At 39.5% G+C, this 23919-nt stretch overlaps 1 protein-coding gene across 1 annotated transcript in view; it reads right to left on the bottom strand.

The window, feature by feature from the left end:
• Window positions 1-23919, bottom strand: part of GUCY1B1 (guanylate cyclase 1 soluble subunit beta 1) — a 1108262-nt gene that overhangs the window by 443763 nt on the left and 640580 nt on the right. The window contains exon 7 of the mRNA XM_044062441.1: window positions 16248-16364. Coding sequence (XP_043918376.1) covers window positions 16248-16364 — 117 coding nt within the window. The remainder of the gene's footprint in view (window positions 1-16247; window positions 16365-23919) is intronic.

Raw genomic sequence — 23919 nt, 5'->3', positions numbered from 1 at the left:
AATCCACCTGCAGCATGTAGGAAGAAACTGAAGCACCCAGAGGAAACCCACATGACTGCAGGGAGGACATGCAGACTCCGCACAGAAGGCACCCCAGCCGAGAATCGAACTGGAGAACCTCTTGCTGTGAGGTGGCAATGCTAATCACTGCACCACCATGACCGCTTGTTTTTTGCTGAAATTTCTCAGGGGTGTGGGCCCCACTGCCTACCCTATCCCAATTCCCATACACCCCCATTACAACTTTATTTATTCCAAACAGACTGCACCTCCACCTCTCCCTCACCCAGTTTAACCACTCATTCCAAATCCCTAATTCATTCCACCAGTCGACAACCATTCTCTCATCTCTCAACAGCTATACTATTCGTTTTTAAACTATATAGACATCAACTCAATAAAGACCTCTTTTACAATCCCTACTCCTCCTAGCATTTCACAACCTACTTTTCTTCCCTCCATTCAGTAGAGAAACCTCCCACTACTAAAACCTGAAACACCACTCTGAATCCTGTCTACATCTTATAGCAACATGATACACACACACCTCTTTCTCCTTACAGCTCTCCCACAACTCAACCATCTGACTTCCTTTCCTCAGAGTTTCCACTAGCATTACCCACTCCCACCCTTGGGGTATAGACATCCTATATCAAACTCCATAAATTACTCAATTCTACCCCATTTCATTATAGCCTCTTCAGTTTACACAGTTTCAACTATCCACCGCTACAAATTCAAAATCCAGCCAAGCAATACACTAACTCCGAAATGAAAAACCAAGTCCAGTGTGTTAGTATCTTCCCAAAACAAGAACAACTGATTAAGTCCACTCAAACTGTAGTTGCAAGTAGTAAGAAATGCCACATAAGCAGCAATGAGAGTCGAAATAAGTAAAATATTTATTTTAAGCGCTTTTTGTCTGCTGTGAAATGCAAGACTTCATCAGAAACTCATCCTTAAACATAAAACCGCCTTTTATAGGCACAGCTGATCAATTAATTCTTCAAACCAATAAACTTAAAGGCACAGTAGAAAAACACATACATATCATCATTAAAAATGTCTCTTCTGAGCTTGCTAATGGTAATGTAAATGACACTGTACTTTCCGGCGTTAGTTTAGAGAGTGGACAGGTTAAAGACAATGATGTAAATTTTATCACCACCTATTCGTCACACAGCTTTTTGTGTATTAGCATATTAAAAAAGAATTGGGAACTATTTAAAACTAATAGTAACATTTACACTAAACTAGGTGAGTTCCCTAGAGTCACTTTTAGAAGAGGGCGAAATTTGAAAGCCATTTTAGAACAGACGAATACTTCTACCATTCGTCGTAATGGTATGACTAAATGTGAATGTTGCAACTATTGCAAATTTGTTGATGTGACTAATAATTTCACTATTAACGGTATACAATACAAAATTAGAGACAGATTCAACTGTAACTCCAGCTTCGTTGTATATTTGGCTAAGTGTAAACTGTGTCCTGCGTTCTACGTGGGCAAAACGGAGCAGAGGCTCCGCGACAGGATATATGAACACCAATATGCAACAAAGAAGCAGAAGTTGGAAAATGCTTTAGCAAAACATTCTTGTGCTAATAAAGGGCACACCTTTAGTTTTACTATCATTGACCAAGCAAAGGTTGATAGTAGTGGGGGGCCTAGACCATTGAAATTAGAAGAATTGGAATTAATTTGGCAGGTTAGACTCAATGCCTGTTACCCACCAGGCCTGAATGATACCTGCTCAATTATTAGCATCTTGAGACTGAAAAGTCTTAGGAAGTGAATACACAATAGTGTGAGGTATCATTCAGTTCCATATTCATGGTCTAAGCTCGTACAGTGAATAGATATAGACATGAATGGATTGATGATCTTTCTATATTGAAATTACCTAGTTTTAAGTATAATTTTTTTCTATAAGTCACAGTACAAATGTAGTCGACACTTTAGTTGACACTTTGTTACAGTAGTGTCGCTAATAGATTCCTTACAGCTTAAACACACTTAATAACTATTATTCACATTTTATAGTGCTTGTGGATAATTATGCATTTATGTGTCTGATGCAGTGGTTAGTCAAGCCATGCACTTGTTTTGCGTGTTCAATATTCGTTTTAATGATGATATGTATGTGTTTTTCTACTGTGCCTTTAAGTTTATTGGTTTGAAGAATTAATTGATCAGCTGTGCCTATAAAAGGCGGTTTTATGTTTAAGGATGAGTTTCTGATGAAGTCTTGCATTTCACAGCAGACGAAAAGCGCTTAAAATAAATATTTTACTTATTTTGACTCTCATTGCTGCTTATGTGGAGTTTCTTACTACTTGCAACTACAGTTTGAATGGACTTAATCAGTTGTCCTTGTTTTGGGAAGATACTAACATGCTGGACTTGTTTTTTCATTTCTTAGTTTGTTTGCTGTTTCTGTTTATCGAATACACTAACTCCCTCAACCCACAGCAAAAAGCAAATAATGTTGTTCCACCACTACCAATGTATCCCGCCAAACCAACTATTAGGAGATGATATTTATCCCAACCCAAGCACCACACCATCAATGGATCCTACCCAAGCACCCTCAATTTCCCATCCATCCCATATAGCCCATTATTCTAAATTAAAACCCTTCTTAAACATATATCACATGAACATTGGGAGTATCTATAACAAATTAATGGAGCTTCACACTTGGATACGCCAGCACTCCTCTGACATTTTTATTATTATAGGAACTTGGCTAAAACAAAACTTCAAAGATCAAGAAATTCTTTCCCAGGTTATAGTATACTTAGAAAAGACAGAAGTCATGAACAAAACAGGTGGAGTTGCAGACATGTACAGAAAATACTCTCCATTTCATCCTCTCCCCTTAAATCCTCCCACAATTCAGTAAGGCCAAAATCCTATGTATGTTCCTCTAACTAAACCATCACTAATCTCTCTATATAGCACTGGCATTTACAACCCCCTGGTAATAATATCAATACAACTGGATCACTATGGATATTTCCTATGAAAAATTAATTTTAAGTGATTTTAACGGTTTACCATCAAATGGTCAGCAGTAACTTGCTCGACAGCCACCTCCTCGACCATGGTAGGAACAACTGTAGGAATGTCGATGTTCATTTGTACGTCCATTTAAAAGGACATACACGGGCAGGGAGTTTCAGCATGTATTTCAATGGGAGATTTCCACCTTAAGGTCGACAGACTTTGTCAAACGTTGCTGCGTTGATCATACAACCTACTTCATATTATTGAGTCGACGTTATTTGCCGTGGAAATCACCATTCATGGACGTGATTTTCATCGCTTTGATAGTAAACCGATTTTAACATAGACTGGCTGACACCACCCCTAACATCATCAATCTCTGTAGCCTAACCCAAATAAGCAACTCTCCGACTCATTATACAAACAATCAGGACAAATGTACCATTATTGACTGGATCCTCATCTTTGATCATAACAACATCCCCATCTCTGGCACACTAACTCCCTAAGTAACCACCTGCGCATCTACTTAACCAAAGCTCAAGAGTCTATCCTGAAAAATCATCGAAGACATCCACTCCTGCCACTTAGCTATCCAAAAACACTACGTCTTTCATGAGAAAACAGAGACAAAGCCAGGAAAGCATGGACTAAAAATAAAATCGAATCCAAATGACAGATCTAAATCATCTAAAGATCTCATCTGAGCTGACCAGTAAACTTAGTACTTCAACCTACAAAGTAATAATCTCAGAACCCCCAAGATCTCTGGACTAAAATAACCAAATCCTAACCTCAGACTTCTCTACTCAGCCAGACCCTTCAATAAATAATCCTAACAATAATGAAAGCACTGCCAGCATCTTCATTTCTCACATTGTACAATCTATCGCATCCATACTTTATGACCATATAGCTCCTGCCAACCAGCTGCCTGCCAACAATGACTCCAACCCCTATACATTCTCTTTTCATCCTGTATCAGCCTTCACTGTCATAAAATCCCTGCATAAGCTAAAACCTACCACCCTATCCCCAGATAAACTTCCTTCAGAATATTTAAAGCTAGCAGCTAAAGCAATCTGCAGCCCAGTTTCTATACTCATAAACTGCACTGAATTGCTGAATTATATGTCCCCGTGCTCTGAGAAAAATATTACGTTAACCCTACATAAAAGAGTTCACTGTACTAACCTATTAATTATAGACCCATTGCCATACTCTCTCCTTTGTCTAAAGTAATTTAAAAATGTATACAGATGCAACTTAGCCTCTACATCAATCAAAAAAAAGTCTGTCCTCTGCTCAGCATGGGTTCTGTCCTTACCGCAGCACAACTACAGCCTTCCTAAACTTCATCTACATAATCAGCTCACAAAGAAATAATGGTCTGTTGGCATCATCCCTCTTTCTTGATCTTTCCAAAGCCTTTGACACTGTCCCATAAAATACTACTAAACAGACTTGCCAGCCTAGACCTCATTGGCTCCTCCTTGGCTTGGTTCCAAAGCTACCTATCCTGCGGGTAACAAGCTGTTAAATGGCAAACCGATTTTCATCTTTTCTCCCTGCATCCACCAGCATCCCTCAAGGTTCAGTTCTCTACCCCATTCTTTTTAACAACTTTATTAATGAACTCTCTCAGCACACTAAATCTGCCTCGATAGTCCAGAACGAAGATGTCTCTACCATAATATACCACTCCAATAACCTTGTGAACCTTCAAAAAAATCTCACAGGAATCCTTCACAACACCCGAGTCTAGGTTACTTAATTCCCAACTACACCTCAATTCCAACAAAACTAACCTCATCCTATTCACATCTGAAAACGCAACAGCCCAAAAATCTTCTTTTTTTTCTTTTCTTTTCATATCATCTCTTCTAACACCAACATTGCATTCATCCCTCACACCAAACTACTTGGTATTTACACAGATGAAAATATGAAATTTGATATCAAATTCAAAATGTGTAAAAGAAAAAAGCTAGGCAGCCATTACAGGATCAAGCAGTAACTTACGGTACCTGTCAGGAAACATTTGACCTTCATCCTCCTTCTACTACTGTACTCTGTTCTGTTGCGATAGTAATCCTGGTCAGTACGGGAGGAACTGCAGGTTCAGACACTTGGTGTATATTTACAAATACCAATCACACATCTAACTAATCTAGAACAATGCTACCACAAAATAACCACATTTGCTACCAACCACCAATATTGAACCCATCACTGTTTATCTCTCGAACAACTTAGCTGGCTAAAATTGCACCGTTTCTTAGCCCACACCCAGCTAACAATCATCCACAAGGTTATCTATTCAACCAAAAACTGCCCATCTTTATCTGCAGTTATCCAACCTGACTCCCCACCTAGATCCTTAAGATCCACAAGTAAGCTTCTACTAGTCGTCTCTAAATCTAATAACAACTTTGGAGAAGCACTTTTCTGTAACTATCCAGCCAAAGTTTGGGACTCAACTCCAATGTGTATCAAACTAGTACAAAACCACAAAACCATCAAGTCCCTTTTAAAATCCAACCTATAAGAATCTTGGATTTGCTACTCAAATATAGCCCAGCCAGACCAGGTCATCCCCTCTTTTTACTCCCTCTCTCCCCCCTCTCTCACACCTTACTACTTTGACCTCTGCTAAATTCTCCACACAGTCACTAGAACTCATCTGTTACATTTTTCGTACATTCTCCTACCTGTAATTATACCCCGACCACCTTGCTCTACTCTGTTACTCTTGCTTAACCTGTGAATACCTAATTACCTTACTGAGGAAATCTACCTTCCAACTGATTAGAATCACAGTTGTTATTGTCCAAACTGTCAAGCTTATGTATAACATTAGAAATGCTTTACTTGTATTGTAGTATAAATTTATCTTTCAACTATTTATCTAAATAGTTTGGTCTGGAACTGCACTTTAACTGCATTTGAAATGCTCACTGTCATACCTTGTACAATTATTTAACCACTTCTATAATGCTCATTCTCCACTGTAAAACACTTAGCTTTGTCATTTACGTGTATTGTCTTTGATGTGGATTTCCTCTCTGTGATGCTGCTGAAAAGGGGTCTTTTACCCAGTCTGACTATTCCGGTCAACAAATGCAATCAATATTTACAGATCTTATTTACTTCAGCATAGAACATGGTATACTGACACTATATTCCTTAACCATGAAATGACTTATCACACCACAGGCCACTCTTTTTCCTTGATAAAATGGCCAGTACTGGGTTCTCTAACAATGTTTTGCAGAGGCTCAAGTGTTATCTTTCATACAGAACCCTCAGATTAGTTAGTCCTGGCAAACACAATGTTACTAGTATGTTGCACACAGGAGTTCCCCTGAGTTCTATTCTAGGGACACTTCTGTTTTCTATATTTATAAATGACCTTCCCTGGACCCTCTGACTAACTGTATCCTTGATGATGTTATGTCATATTTTCTCTGGATGACTATTTTTACCCACTATGTGGAGTGTGTCCCAGGGCACAAAGATTTGCTGCTACATCACTGAATCATCTCTAAAATTTCATTATATGTGTCACGTGCCACCTTAAATTCTTCCAGAACTTTTTATTCTGTTATCGGTTCATAGGTTCATAGGTGTGTAATAGGCTAATGGCCCTGGACACTGAACAACTGTTTTGGGAACCTATCAAATTTCAGTTAGAAAGTCTGCACATAATATTGATTCTGAACTATCCCTCCTCTATTTTGTGATTCTGAGTAACTTGTCTTCTACACATTTTCTTCTGAAAAGTGCCAACCTTGCATACTTTGTTGATATTTCAAATACATTTTTATGCCCCTGCATGCATTACATTCATTTAGATTTTCCTCACTTGACCTCGTGTAAACATACTAACATTTTTGAGTGCTCTTCTCTGGAGCTAGTACAATTTTAACCATACAAAGTACTTTAGGTGGGATTACTCCCACAGTCTTCTATCTAAGGAGACAACTACAAAGAAAAAAAAAAGCAGTTTGACAAGATGTTAAGTAAACTCTCCAGAGGACAACAAGATCCTCAAAGACGGCCTTTTCTATGGTGTCAAAACCATGGACTAAAACTAAATGCCAAGAAGTGTATATTCATATCCTTCAGCAAGCATTACTCCCCTTGGAACTATCACATAGACAAGACACTCCTGAAAATTGATCCTGTAGCTTGGGATCTGGGCCTGTATCAACAATGAACTGTCCTTTGCGCATCTCATACCCATTTTTATTATGAAGTCCTTTATCAGTGCATAGCCTGTATGTAAATGTATTGCATTTAGGTCCAGGGATGTAATTGTTCCACTGTACTCAGCACTCATTAGGATTATCATTGGGAATCATACCTCATTCAGTACATGCCTGTCCTAACACTTATTACAACTGGAATGTCCACAATACGTTCGCATTAAAAAAAATAAAGGGCCTAAATCGATAAACTATGCAGACTGTCTCAGAGCCTTGTCCCACTTCTTAGTAGAATGCAGGTTACTGAAAGACAACCTGTGCCTTCTGTTCCATACAGAGCTTTAAAATATCCTATTCTGTCAGACCTGTTATTTATTTGCAAGTCTAATGGTATCATAAACACCCACTCAAGGGATCTCAGTCTCTTGCAAATGAAATAGAACATGTTGAAGGGATAGGTATGTACCACAGAGAACACTGCTTCTTTGGAACTGCCTTCTATTCCACAAAACAAAAAGTACTTCTCTTACTCCACTCAAATGTAATTTGAATTAATGGTTGGGTAACCACACATTCACCCCTTGTTTAGCAACCAGTCCCTCATGGACAGGGGATAAATATAAATGCCCCATAATATTGTTTTTTTGGTCTGTCTTTCAGTTATTTGTATGCAAAATATACAGGCTAAAACTGGAACTGTAAGGTGCAGTTAACAATTGACAAGACCCTTATTCAGGTCATAGCTAGCTACAGGCCTGCCCTGACACAAGATGCCCACTCCACCTATCTGGACCTCTTCAAATCTATCAAGATTGAACCCTTTACCCTGGCCCTGGACGACTTTAACTATCCAACCATAGATTGGAGGAAATACTCATGCTAAAACACAAATGCCTAGAGATTGCTTGAGTTTGTCAATGCAAATGCCTTGGACCAGTTGGTTGACACCCCCACAAGAGGTGAAAATATCTTGGACTTGGTATTAACCAACATGAGTAATCACTGCAGCATTCTTACAGTGTCATCATCTCTGGTAAGATCTGACTACAAAGCAGTCACTTTCAAAGTCAACATCTCCCCCAACCCCCCCCCCCCACAGCTAAGGTCAAACAAAAAAACTTCTCCATAGCTGATGTCAACCTCCTGAGGAAAGGTATAAACAGCTTCACAGCCCCTCCCTCTCCACAGAAACTGGCACATATGTCCAAACTTACACCAAAGTACCATATGAGCATTTATATAACTGCATGGAATCAAAAATACTAGACAGGATGAAATCATCCTCCTCAAAGAAGAGTAAACCTGTCTGGTGGACATATACAATAAACAAACTCTATAATAAAAGGAAAAAAAATTGCTGTCCAGGACTAAGAAGGAGCAGGTGTCTAATTAGAGCAATCTCTGCTTAGCCTGAACAAACAAATAAGGGCACTAGTGAAATCCTCCAAAGCAAACTTCGAGTCCAAACTGGCCACATATAATAAAAACAATCATAAGACTTTCTTCACATATGTCCACAATCTCATGGGAAGCACCCAGATCTGCTCAGAACTGGAGGTCAAGGACCATACACAAACTCTGTAGATATAGCCATCTTGCTGGCAGACAGGTTCCATGAAAATGTCACTCCTCTGTCTCCACCCATCAGTAAAACAGGACATCCCCAGTACCTGCCCCCCCCATATCTCTAGGGAGCAAGTAATCACTGCCCTCTCAAAGGCAAAAATAATAGCCTCCATGGGACACGATAACATCCCAGGCTGCATCCTAAATGAACTCAGGCAGGAACTTGCAGCACCATTAGGCACCCTATTCAACCAAAGCCTGAGTACCGGCTTTGTCCCAGCTGAGTGGAGGACAGCTACTGTCATCTCTTTGCACAAAGGTGGAGAGTCCACCGATCCAGGAAATTATAGACCCATCAGCCTAACTAGCCTGATCTGCAAGGCCATGGAGCAGATTATTATGGACCTCATTAACAAGGACATTGGCAACCTCTAGACACTTGATCTCACACAGTTTGGTTTTGTCAAGGGGAGGTCATGCCTGTTAAATTTGGTCACCTTCTTTGAGACAGTCACCAAGGCCATAGATGAGGGGAAGATGGGGTGCACCACCTACCTTGACCTGGTCAGAGCCTTCGGTACTATTCCCCACTCAAGTATAATAGATAAACTCTCAACTAGGCATCAGTTCATATGTAAACAGATGGGTAGCAAACTGGCTCACTGATAGAATCCACCTAGTCACAATAGGGGAAGCCACCTCAAGTAGCAGACCCGTAACAAGTGGTGTACCCAAGGGATCAGTCTTGGGGCCTCTGTTGTTTGGGATATACTTCTCAGAGGTGCAGGCCAAATCTAGTGGTCTATGGCTGACCAAGTTTGCAGATGACTGCAAGCTGGGTACTGTCATCAATTCCCCTAGTGATGTGGACATCCTCTAAGAGGGTCTAACCCAAAAAATGACTGGTGCCAGAAACATGGCCTCAAATTGAATGCCAAAAAATGCATCATCATCCCTTTTGGGGAGAGTGACATCCCCACAAATTATCACATTGATAATAAGGCACTAAGCATGCAATCAGTCATGAGGGACTTGCGCACCCAGACTGATAGCAAACTGACTTTTGACCACCATATTGACTCTATTGTACAGAAAGGTTCTACATGGCCCCCTCATTAGTAAGAGTATCTCATCTAGGGACAAGGTGGTCATAACATCCCTGTATTTTTCCCTTATAAGACCCATTACTGAGTACAAAGCCTCTTTCTGCATGTACCTCACAAAGCACATGTGGCAGCTGGTGAGACCACAGACGTTCCTCTCCTGGAGAATCCAGGGCCTCAAACATCTTTATAGGTTCATAGGTTCATAGGTTGGTACTAGGCTATCAGCCCTAGGGCCTATACAAGCCTAGCCAAACAATTCCCCGGATATTTCTTCCCACACTATTTACTTCCCTGGACCCCTGTCTAGCAGGACAACTGATGTGATCCCCGGGGTGAATTTCCTATCTCACATCCAATCGTCAAGGTTCTTTTTGAAGAAGGCCAAGGAGGTGCCCTGCTTGACATGTATGGGCAGTTTATTCCAGAGTATGGGGAGTCTCTGGGCCAGGAACCTATCACTCCAGCATGTTTTGTTCATTGTGATGACAAGGTTTAGATGCCTGGAGCATGTGGCTCTGAGGGATTGGGATTTCTTTAAGTGGAGCATGTCCAAAAGTTCAGGGTTTGACATGGCCTTGTATGTTAAGCAGAGATCGCCTCTGAGTAGAAGATATGCCATAGAGTATAGCTGGAGTTTTTTTAGATGGTCAGCATATGGCATCTGCTTTAGGCCTGTGATTCTTTTAGTGAGGTATTTCTACGGCCTTTCCAGCTGTTGCAGATGTCTTGCGAGGTACATACCAAACTGGGCATTGTACTCTATAATGGGTCTAATGAGGGGTGAGTCCAGTGGGAAAATTACCTCCTTTTTTATGGATGAAAAGCCCTTAGTGATGAGGTGCGCCACATAGAAGGATTTCCTGACTGTTGTGGCGGTGTGGTTATCGAAGGTGAGACAACTGTCCACCTGTGTCCCTAAGTCTCTCATCACACTTTCAGTGTTTAGTGTACGGGAACCTATGTGGTAATTCATGGGTACATGTTTTTTCTCAAAGGGGTTAACTATACATTTCTTGGCATTAAGCTTGAACCCATGGCTCTGGCACCAAGCATATGTTTCTGTAAGGCCCTTTTGTTGAATATCCTCATCATTTGAGGATTCAGTAATGGTTCCCAGTTTGCAGTCATCTGTGAACTTTGTTAGCCAGAATCCCTTAGTGTTGGCCTGTACTTCAGAGAAGTAGATGCCAAACAAGAGTGGTCCCAGGACTGAACTCTGATGTACTCCACTTGTCACTTGTCTGGAGCTGGATTTGGAATCGGCTACTTTTACAGTCTCTGTTCTGTCAGTAAGCCAGTTGACAACCCATTGAGTGATATAGGGATTTATACCCAGCTTAGTAAGTGTATTTATGATTCCAGAGTGGGTGATGGTGTTGAAGGCCTTGAAGAGGTCCAGATAGGCTGTGTGGACCACCTTACCCTCATTCACAGCTCTGGAGACTGATTCGAAGAAGTCAATCAGGTTCAAGAGACAAGATCGGCCCTTCATGAACCCAAAGTGTGTGGGGTCCAGTGTCTGAAGGTTGCCAATGTTTTTGTTTATAAGTTCCATGATAATGCATTCCATGCCCTTGCTATCAGGCTCGTCAGACTGATGGGACGGTAGTTCCCAGGATCCAAGGTGGACCCCCCCCCTCCCCTTGTGGAGTGGGATAACTGTAGCTGTGCGCCACTCAATGGGCATGAAGCCTGAGGTGAGGCTATGATTAAACATGATGCTTAGGTGAGGTGCCAGGTCATTTTGTAGTTTATGTAGTACACCGCCCGGGATGTCATCTGGTCCCATGGATGCTGTATTCTTAGCTTTAGAGAGTGCGGTTTCTACCTGTGTGGCCGTAATTATCGGAATTTGGCAATATTTTGGTATTGAGATGGGCCCTTTAGGGGGTGAGAGGTGGGAGAAGTTGGCACTAAATTGATCTGCCAGGATATTGGCAATATCCTTGGGACAGTATACTTAATGCCATTCTGTTGTAGCTCAGAGCAGATCTGAGCATTGCCATTTAGATTCTTGACATAACTATAGAATGCCTTGTGGTTGTCTTTGGAATCTTTGGCAATTTTATTTTCGTAACTAGCTTTGGAGGATTTTATGAGGGATCTCAGCTTCTTACTGAGGCAGGTAAGGGAGTTTTTTGAATCCTGGGATTTTCCTCTTTTCTGCAACAGTTTCTTCTTTCTGTTGTATAGTTTGTTTATGGCAGGAGACCACCAGATTGGCTTCCTTTTTTTGGAGGAGAGTGTCTTGGTTCTGTTTGGGATGGCACAATTCATGCACGAGTGGATGTGCTCGTACAGTGCCTTAGTGTAGGATTCAGCAGTTGAAATTTCAGCTCCCATCTGCATGGGTGCCATGAAGTTTGTCACTTCTGATTTAAGTAGCATGAAGTTGGCTTTGGAGAGGTTTCCTTACTGGGGGGTGGGGGTGGGATGTGGATGTCAAGGGTGATTTGCTTATGGTCAGACCTGACCAATGAGGGGTTGACCACTGGTGTGGAGCATCTATCTCCCATGTTGGTAATGACCAGGTCTAGGATATTGGAGCCCCTGGTGGGACAATGGATTAGTTAATCCAGGGCGTTGGAATTTATGAATTCCAAGAACCGTTGGTAAAAGGTGCTGGTATCCGAGTAGTTTTCCCAGTTAATGGCAGGATAGTTGAAATCACCCACTGTTAGGGAGTTTGGTTGTATCTTAATATTTTCCAGTATGTTTAGAAAGGTGTAGTGAGAATATTGGGGCATGGTGGGGTATCTGTAGCAAGCTACAATTTGGATTGCAGTCTTACCTAGTGTTAGTTGCACCTGGAGAATTTCAGATGCATTGTGTTGGGCAACTAGCCTGGAGGTATGAATATCCTTGGTGAATATGGACACTCCTCTACGTTTAGTGTTTCAGTCTTGGTTTGGTGGCCGAAAAGTGTGGTAAGAGTTGTAGCCTGGAATTGCAGGGGTGCTCTCTAGAGTCTTGAACCAGGTCTTAGTTACTGCACAGACATAGGTGTTCTCCATTTTTAGGAGTGCCTCGAGAGAGAGTGCATTTGAGGTTTAATTTGGTCAACTAAAAGCCCTGTACCTCTACTCAGTCTCCTACAGACTCCTCAAAGGTGACCTCTGTCTGGAATATAAAGCTATCTCAGACCCCGGCCTGATGGGACTGTTGCATATCTGCAAGTCAAGCTCCACTCGAGTAGCCCACACGGGTGATCTCAACCTGGTCTGTGACATCAATAGGACTTGTTGGTGGGACAGATTTGTGTCCCAGAGACTCCCCCTTTTGTGGAACAGACTCTCTCTCCATGTAAAGCAGAGTACCTCATTAAACCTTTTTAAGCGCAACCTGAATAAGTGGATGGGGAATAGAAAATTCACCCCTGGGATTCCACCTCTGTCCCTGCTGGACAGTGACATAGGGTGCTGACTTGTTGGAGCATGGACTAAATTCTTGGCTAGGCTTGTAAGGGCCTCAGGGCCAATAGCCTAGTAACTTCCTATGATCCTATGATCGTATAAGGCTGGGCTTCTTAGGATCAACACATTTAACTGCATCATAAGTACTTATGAATTTATGACAGAATCACTGCTTGTTCATTTGTTGCAGTATAAGAATTTTAATGAAAGTACACACAACATACTCCTTAGCATCAATGTAAAGGATAATAGACTTAGATTAAAATGTTTTTCAGCGCGTTCTGTGGTGCTCAGTGATGAAACTCATACAGCAACCCAGGTCACCTAGGCTCATTTACTGACCTAGACATATAAAGATGACAGTATGGGGATGTGCTGCATGTGGCCCGTGTTACATTTTTCACTGACAAGACTGAAGCTGTGACAAAAGGCAGATGTTAATTATTACTTGTGTTAGCAAAGCAGGAGTACAGCCCCATGTAGGCAGGCATGACTTTCTAGCAACATCACTGAAAACATGCTTTGTGATGTTACTCAGTGTGCCTGGGAAATCCAAAGGCCTTACACAGTTAAATTTCATGGCAGAGGGAAATATGCTGTAGCCAGGAAGCTTTACCCTCCTCTCTTTCTCCTTGATCTGCTCATAGAAAGTAACTTCTTCCATCAGAAATGGAGGGTTCCAGAGCAGAGGAGGTTAGACTAAGCAGGAAGGTCCCTGACTGAGAAGGACCACTGGCCAGCAGCTAATAGTCCAGCTGCTACAGGGTCAAAAAAATGCTTACTTTGACTGACCATCCAAAACAGGAAAGTAGCAGAATACTGAAACACGTCACTTTATTGTTATGGACAGGATTAGGAATCAATATATTAGAGGGTCAGCTCAGGTTGGACGGTTTGGAGACAAAGTCAGAGAGGTGAGATTGCGTTGGTTTGTACCTGTGCTGAAGAGGGATGCTGGGTATATTGGGAAAAGGATGCTAAGGATGAAGCTGCCAGGTAACCAGAAAAGAGGAAGGCCTAAGATAAGGTTTATGGATGTGGTGAGAGAGGACATGCAGGTGGTCGGTGTGACAGAGCAAGATGCAGAGGACAGGAAGAAATGGAAACAGGTGATCTGCTGTGGTGACCCTTAATGGGAACAGCCAAAAGAGAAGACGAAGAAGAAGAAGAAGATTGACTACCCAAGATGTAAATTTTCATTTACAGAATTTCTAACAGTTATTACATCTCTGAAACACCAGAAAAAAAATCAAAACAAGCAGTACTTCTTATTAAGTTAATGACAAACACAGTTTGATAGAATGAAGTTATTGCAGCAAAGATGGCTACCACATCAGCAAACAGTCTCTTGTGAAACAGACATTCCATACAGTATGACAGATTCACTTAAGATTTAATTAATTAACAGCATCATGAGTGAATATTTTGGTTGAACTCAGAGTGAATAATTCACCAAAAGAAATGCAATTTGTTAAATGTGATTGCTTTAACACTTGTGAAAGTCAGTGCATTTACTGTTAGAGTTGGGGTATGACTTGCACTTAATATTAATGTTATGGTTTAGAGTTACAGTTGCTGTTTTTCTGAGTTTGTATTCAAAAGATTACAGAGACTGGAATCACTCAATAATGATGTACAAAATAACTGTCTGGCAAAAGCCAACACAAGACAAGAGAAGAACTCCAGCAAGCATGTACCATTCAACAACATTAGAAGTTACCTCAATATAAAATCTGTGGACTGGAAAAAAAACTGGTAATACAGTACAGCACAAGAACCACTAGCATGGCTTTAAAGTAATCTTTGTAAATATCTAACTCCTTCAAACATTTAAAACAATAAACCATAAGGAATCGATATATGCCACATAAAACAGACACTAGTAACCTAAAAAGTACTGATAAAGGAACATAATCACTAAGAATAGGAAGAAACTATATAGGAAAAAAAAATCTATAAATTTATTTGCAATGCATAGTAGCAGGAATTCATTGTTTATTGTGTATACCTAGCATTAACTGTTAAGTGCAGAGACTACAGTGCAATGTGTGTGTGTGTGTGTGTGTGTGTTTATTGTGTATACCTAGCATTAACTGTTAAGTGCAGAGACTACAGTGCAATGTATGTGTGTGTGTGTGTGTGTGTGTCACATACTCCACTTTTCTTTACATCTCAGTGACAACCTGCATAAAGGAGTATGTGCCATGTGTTGTGTGTGTGTGTGTGTGTGTGTGTGTGTGTGTGTGTGTGTGTGTGTGTGTGTGTGTGTGTGTGTGTGTGTGTGTGTGCGTGTGTGTGTGCATGTGTGCGTGTGTGCATGTGTGCGTGAGTGAGTGCGTGAGTGAGTGAGTGAGTGAGTGAGTGAGTGAGTGAGTGAGTGAATGTGTGTGTGTGTGTGTGCGTGTGTGTGTGTGTGTGTGTGTGTGTGTGTGTGTGCGTGTGTGTGTGTGCGTGAGTGTGTGTGTGTGTGTGTGTGTGTGTGTGTGTGTGTGTGTGTGTGTGTGTGTGTGTGTACATTCTGTGATGGATAGTACCCTATCCAGGATGGATTCATGTTGAGTCATTAAAGGTAATTTCGGCGAATGGAAAAGAACACAACTATTCACCAAAACTACCTTTGGTGAACAATTTAACCCTGGCCGTCTTATATATGTCAACTCCATGGTTGTACAAACTCCACTGTCAGCAAAAATAATTTTGATGAACAGCACTCACTCTTTTTGTGTTCGCTGAAATGGCCTCCTATAACATGACATGCTCTCATCCAGGATTAGCTCTTCTTCCTTGTATGCAATGAGTGCTGGTATAGATCTCAACCTGAATTGTTTTATGGTTATCAGAGAATCAATTAACATGTCTATATATAGTAAATATTAATATAGTATTAATATAAAATCACAGTACTTCATGAGAAGTATAGATTTTGGCCTTTGCTATGTCTTACCTTGCTCCTCAGTACAAAAACAGTGTTGATGTGTGACAAGATTCCGTGGAAAGTAAAGTCAATGTGAGGCCGTACCAGTGAGAAAACTGAAAGCAAGTTACAGGATCCAGGCTGAAGCTAAGGAGAAAAGAAAAAGATAACGTTTATTAGGGAACATCAACTGTATAATCATGCTTCAATGCTCATATCATTTGTAGTAAGAGAACACTTTTTCTGACAACTCATAAATAAAATATCCTACATGTTGCAGACATATTGAAAAAACATCATCTCAGTGTTTTCTTTGATGGCACTAAAACATTCTTTGACCTGTAATATGACATCACTGTATTTTCCGGCTTATTTCTCTTATTTAACAACATGTATAAAATAACACTTGCTGATTGGCATCTGAGGCAGACTGCATCAGTCTGATGACAATCTTATTCAATTTACCAATAAGCCATAATTGCTAAAAAAGTGTTTTTTTAAATATATATTTATTTATTTTTAACTTGATTTACATGTGTTTACTTGGGCAGAGTAGTGTTGTAGGATGACCAACTGCAAGTGCAGACAAGATTGTAATGAACATTACAAGAGTAAAATTATTACAAAATGGATAGAAGGTAAAACACAAACTAAAGATAACCAGTGGTACAGCATAGTTCTATCACATCATGCATATATTACCATGACAGTAATGTGTTTTATCAAAAAAAAAACCTGCCATAGACATACCTCTCAAGTGTCCAGATTTTTGCAGAATGTCCAGATTTTTGCTTTATATATTTGATCTCTTTATCATAAAATTTGTGTTTTTTTCTGGCAAAATCTCTGGGTAATAAAGTTAATGAATAACAACAGGTAATCGAATTTCAGACTTAATATGCTTCAGAAAATGCACTTTAACATGACCTCTTTAATTTATGTTTATAAGAACAATATTTTAAAATCTGTCCCTATTGTTGGGCCTTTGCCCCCCCATTATTTTAGGCTTTTGTCCAGATTTCTTGCACTAGGAGGTTGAGAGGTTTGGTTGTAGAATCCAATGCAAGTTCGTCAGCTCCTAAATAAAAACAGAACAACTACAGTGATACCACAGAAATATAGGGAGTCCAATGTTAGCAGGGAAAGTATACATGAAAGGGGTTAGTGTAGATCATTGTGTATATTCCACCTAGTCTGCCACCATAGTCTGAGAGCATGTGCATATATGTTACTGAGCATGTGGGAGGTCAGTGCCATTTTGTATAGTAATTCAGAGTGAGTGCAGGCTTGAATGGAGATGCACATGTGAGTGTTAGAAGTAATGAGTGTGTCAGTAAATATACAAAGTTCAAGGTATATGTTCTTGTTACAGCTCCTGATGCGATTATGTACAATAAATGACTTGAACCCATCTCATGCCTTACTGTCTCATTTAAATACATGAGACATGCGACATGGTGTCAGAAGTGGGATCCAAAGTTGAAGCGGCTCAGAAACCATGAGACACACAGCTAGAAGTGGCGTAATATCCAGGCTTAAACATGCAAACAAGTCAGCAGTTATTCGTAGGTACTTAAATTCATTTTAAATGATTTTCAGTTGCCAAACATATGGCATAGAATTTGAAGTGTTCAAAATAATTTTTGAGATATTCGAAATGGTGACATAATCATTAAGGGTTTGAAATAATCTCCAAAGTATTTAAAATGTTCAAAAAAGCTAAAATATCTGAACATTTTCACAATGTACAATGTTTTTCACAATAACTAAGATTTTTCGAAGTGTCTGAAGTGACCGGAGTGTTTGAGGTATCTGCAATGTTAAAATAAATCATTTTTGGCGAGATTTTTGTGCAGTTGGGCATAATTATAACTACTAGGTCTATACTTATATTTGAAAGCAATTTGTTGTTACAGCAGAGGGATATCACAGACCTGAACTGCTGCTTTGATAATAATATTGCAGAGAATTGGCGAGTGTTTGAGCAAGAATATATTTTCATACAAGCTGCATTTTCTGATAAAGACACATGTACAAAAGTATTTATACTTGACCAAACCAACGGCTGGAAGACACAGTGCCTCAAACAAATTTACTTCACTACAACAAGGAATAGAAGCACTAGGAGCCACGAGTAACAGGAATAGACTTTATTGTATCCGACAACCACTAAAACACTAAAATCCACAAAGAAACGCTGAACTACTTCTCTGCGTTTTTCATCACAAATGTAACTTCATCAGCATACTAGAAATATTCAAACTCTTATTTTATATAGTCTTGTGACAGTACCTAACCAACCAATGCATCCGCTTAATTAACTGAAGTCCTTTCAAATTAATTTGGATGATTAAATACATTTATACAACCATTTGAGCATCTCCAAATGCATGAGAATACAATTTAATTATTAATTCATTCTACCTTAGATATTTTTTTAAGATCAATATTTTCAAAAAAACAATATCTTGAAAGAACACAATGCTGCAGGAAATGTTTATACACCATATTTAAACCAAATCATTTACTTATTTAACGAAGCTTCACTCAGCTTCATATAAAACTGTAAACAAATTCAAGGACACAATGCATAGATATAGCTGAATAGCTAAATCGCTAAATAACACCATCCAGTGGCGTATTGTGCAGATTACATGCTATTCTGTTAAAAAAGCAAATTTATACCCTAATTCAGGGACACAGTAAATAATATAATAAAATAGCTAAATAGCTAAAAGGTACCATCTAGTGGCGTAATGTACAAATTACATGCTTTTCTGATATAACCACAAACCTATTCAGTAATAAAATGCATCATTATTATTACATATACTCCTTCTAAAAACATAAAAATTCTATTATCTATACAAAAATATATTAAAAAAACTTAATATACTTAAAACCAGATATACAAGCCATAATTAACATGTATCTAAATGACACCATCAGGTATTTTAGGTACAAGTGTTATACATTCCTAATACATAATGGAACTATTAATTAAAACCAGCTAAGGAACAACCTACATATTTTCACTCATCTCCACTAATACACTTCCTCTAAAAACTTACATTAGTTCGTGAAACCTTTTAAAAATTAATTTAAATTTATTAAAAATATATATTAAAATTAGATATTTTTGTCAATAATATATAAATCTATTCATAATCTAGCTGCTCTTAATTTTAATGTAGGAACCATAGAAACATGTTCATTTAATCCTGGCTTTTTGCTAGCTTCTAATACTAGCTGCCAGTATAATTCTCTAACTTCAATTATATTTTCCCAATCACCTCCTCTAATTTCTTGTGGGATAACTTCTAGTACAAAAAACAGGAACATAGCTTTATTACAGTCTATTGTATGCTTATATAGGGCATTATTAGTATCTTTTTTATATCTTTTTTACTTCTAGGTCTATACTTATATTTGAAAGAAATTTGTTGTTACAGCAGAGGGATATCACGGACCTGAACCGCTGCTTTGATAATAATATTGCAGAGAATTGGCGAGTGTTTGAGCAAGAATATATTTTCATACAGGCTACATTTTCTGATAAAGACACATGTACAAAAGTATTTATACTTCTCAATTTAGCTGGCTCAGAAGCCATTGAGTGAGAACTTTCATTTGGGTATGCACCTGCTGTATATGCAGGGGAGGGGGAGAACCGCCATATTGCAATATAGGCTGAAACATTGGAAGACACTGAGTGCTTAAAATATAAATTTAGAAAAATGTGTAATCCTCAAACAAATATTACAGTGGAAAGGGATAAATTACACATAAGAAATCAAAAGCCTGGTGAAACTATTCCTGCATATACTACTGATTTAAGAAATAAAGCAAAATCATGAAGATTTGGTAATCTTAGAGGTGAGTTGATAAAAGACCATCTTGTATGTGGTGCTAATAATGATGTAGTGAGAAAGATTTTGCTTCAAGATAGTGAATTAACATTGAAAAAAGCCATTGAGATTTGTTAAATACTTGAGCTTACAGAAAAACATACAAATATGCTTACGAATGAGAACAGCATGTTTGAAGTATCTTCCAGTGAGAATGTTGACAGGGTACAGCAGAAAGTTAAGATGGAAAAGAAATATAAACCAAAGGGAGCCATATCCGACCTCATTGTTAACTGTCACAATTGTGGAGGCACTCATGAACCTAAACAGGAAAAGTGCTTAGCGTTTGGTCAGCAATGTCATAAATGCAAAAAATGGAATAATTTCTAAAAGCTTCACAAGTTGCAGATTTATATTAAAAGAGAATATCCAAAGACACAAGTAAATCATATCGAGAATTTAGCAAACTCCAAAAGCTGTGAGCAAGCTTTCTATGTTGACGGTGTCTCTGTGCTTGATGAAACAGTTACTACAGTTGATCATCAGTTGTCAGCAAAGAGTTAAACATTTCACACTGAACAAATTAATGGGAAACCTGTAGAGCTTAAAGTAGATACTGGATCCAAGTGCAATGTTATATCAGCACAAATGTTTGCTGGAGTAAAAGCTGGTGAAAACTTGGTTCAGCAAAGTGTGAAAACTAGCTGTTTATGGTGGTGAACAGATTCAAAATGATGGTGCACTAGTCCTTTCATGCCATTCTGCTGGAAACAGGTATGACTTGCAGTTTTATGTAGACAAAAGACACATGCATTCACTGTTAAGCCTCAAAGACAGTCTGAGAATAGGAATGATTTCATTTAATAAAGAGGTTCACCATATAAGTATGAACAAAAGTTATAGTTTTACACAGACTATTTTAGTGAATATGCTGATATTTTCAAAGACAAGCTTAGTAAACTTCCAGTCACATCTTCCATGAAGTTAAAACATGAAGTAAGTCCAGTTGTCAGACCCACACAGAAGATTCTAGTAGCAATGCAGAGTAAAGTAAAAGCAGAACTAGACAAAATGGTACATATAGGTGTCCATCCTCAGGTAGAAGAACTGACTGAATGGGTAATCTCCATGGTCATAACTTATAGGAAAAGCTCAGATGATATCCAAATATGCATTGATCCAAGAGATTTAAACAAAGCACTTAAGTATCCTCATCATCCATGGCATACAGTAGAAGAGGTAGCTGCCCTCATGCCTAATTCCACTGTTTCTCAGTCTTAGATGCAAAAAGCTCTTTTTGGCAAATTTCGCTGGATCACAAATCTTCATTGTTAACTACATTCAGTACACCATTTGGTAGACACAGATTTTTGAGAATGCCATTTGGAATCAGTTCTGCCAGTGAAATCCTTCAAAATGCTATGGAACACTTTTTTCTGGTTATCCATGTGCTATTACAGTAGACAACATTATTGTTGGAGACAATGGTGAAAACGAACATGAAAGAAATCTCTGGAAAGTTCTAGACTGGCATGTGAAGAAAATCTTAAAATCCTCAGAACTGTAAATTCAAGCTGAAAGAAGTTACTTATTTGGGTCATTTGTTTACATTTTTTAGGTATGGTCAACTACATAAGAAAGTTCATCCCTGACTTAAGTGAACTTTCTGCACCATTACATGTGTTGACGTTCAAAAATATACACTAGTCATGGATGGAACAACACCAAAGAGCATCTTATATCCTGAAAAAGAAAATTGCCAGTCCATCCGCATTGAGATATTATGATGTTCACAAACCAGTAATTCTTTCTTGTGATGCTTCAGACTACGGCCTTGGAGCAGCGTGTTTTCAAAGAAGGCATACCAGTAGCCTATGTCTCAAGAACTTTAACTCAAAAAGAGATGCATTATGCACAGAGAAAGAACTTTTGGCAGTAGTGTTTGCATGTTCGACGTTCAATGATTATATTTATGGCAGACCTATCCAAATAGAGACTAATCACCAACCACTAGTGATAATTTTGAAAAAGCCAATCCATGCAGCCTCAGCTCGACTGCAACGCATGATGTCAAAATTGCAAAAGTACAATTTCAATATTGTTTACAAAAAGGGCAAACACTTGTACCTTGCTGATGCTTTGTCATGTGCACCCAGGCAAATGGCAGAACAGCATGAAAATGAAACAACAGCCTTTGAAGTCATGGAAGTCAGAAATTCTTCGTCAGCACGGCTTCATGAACTGAGAAATCATACAGCTTCAGACCCAATTCTCCAGAAGCTGAAGAACATTATCAGTCATGGATGGCCAGCAAGACAAATCAGTTTACCACTTGATATTCAGCAGTATTTTCCTTACTGAGACAAGCTCACAATGGAAGATGGAATCATCATGAATAGTCCAAATGTGGTAATTCCTAAAACCTTACAGCAGGAATATATCAATGAGCACACACTTGAGGCACTCCTCAGTATGGAGAAAATCGATAGATGTGCAGTAACAGAAACCTGGTTTAAGGCTCCAGAGAGCACCCCCACACTACCAGGCTACAACTCATACCATACATTTCGGCCACAAAACCCGGAATGAAATACAAAAGGCGGGGGAGTATCCATATTCATCAAGGATAACCACACCTCCAGGTTAATGGCACAGCATGATGCTTCAGAGATCATCCACGTGCAGCTAACAACAGGCAAAACTGCTATTCAAATTATAGCTTGCTACAGATCACCCACCATGCCCCAGGACCCCCACTCTGCATTCCTGGAAATACTGGGAAACATAAAGGTCCTACCAAACACCCTGATATTGGGTGATTTCAATTACCCAGACATTAAGTGGGAGAACTACTCAAGTACAAACTCCCTTGCCCAACATTTCATAGAATTTATAAACTCAAACTCCCTGGATCAACTGGTCAACACCCCCACCAGAAGTGACAACATATTGGACCTGGTCATCACCAACATGGGTGACCGGTGTTCCATACTGGAGGTCAACCCCTTGCTGGTTAGATCTGACCATAAACTAATCACTCTGGATATCCACATTCCACCACTACCGCCGGTAAAAGAAACCACCGTGAAAAACTTTTCAAAAACAAACTTCACGTTACTTAAGACTGAAGTGGGAAGTTTCAAACCCCCATGCTAAAGGATAACACTGTCCAAGCTGCAAAATCCTTTACTAATGCACTCTATGGGCACTTACAAGAATGCATGGATCATGCTATCCCAAACAAAACCAAGACTCACTACTCCAAGAAAAGGAAACCAGTCTGGTGGACCCCTACCATAAACAAGCTATACAAGCGAAGGAGGAAACTAGTACAGAAAAGAGTAAAATCCCAAGAAGGGAAGACATCCCTGATCAGGATCAGCAAGAAACTACGTTCCCTCGTAAAATCATCCAAGGCTAGCTTCGAAAGAAAAATTGCCATGGACTCCAAAGATAACCACAAGGCATTCTTTAGCTATGTCAAGAATCTAAGTGGCAATTCTCAGATCTGCTCAGAGTTAGTGCAGAATGGCACACAATACACTGAACCGACCGATAGAGCCAACATCCTTGCAGACAGGTTCAGTGCAAACTTCACCCCCCTTCTCATCCCCAAAAGGACCCATAACTATACCAGAGGAATGTAGTGCCCCTGAAATCACAGACACTCAGGTTAAAACAGCCCTCTCCAAAGCCAAAAACACAGCATCAATGGGACCGGACGGCGTCCCAGGCTGAGTCCTACATGAGCTCAAAGATGAACTAACCCCTTAGCTAAACACACTGTTTAAACTCAGCCTCTCCACAGGCTATGTGCCCACAGGGTGGCGCACAGCAACAGTTATTCCACTCCA

Source organism: Protopterus annectens, chromosome 2.part1 (genome assembly GCF_019279795.1).
Source record: "Protopterus annectens isolate FY-2018-M chromosome 2.part1, PAN1.0, whole genome shotgun sequence".
NCBI classification, from domain to species: domain Eukaryota; kingdom Metazoa; phylum Chordata; order Ceratodontiformes; family Protopteridae; genus Protopterus; species Protopterus annectens.
The sequence above is the reverse complement of the archived record's forward strand: the minus strand, read 5'-3'. Positions and strand labels throughout refer to the sequence as shown.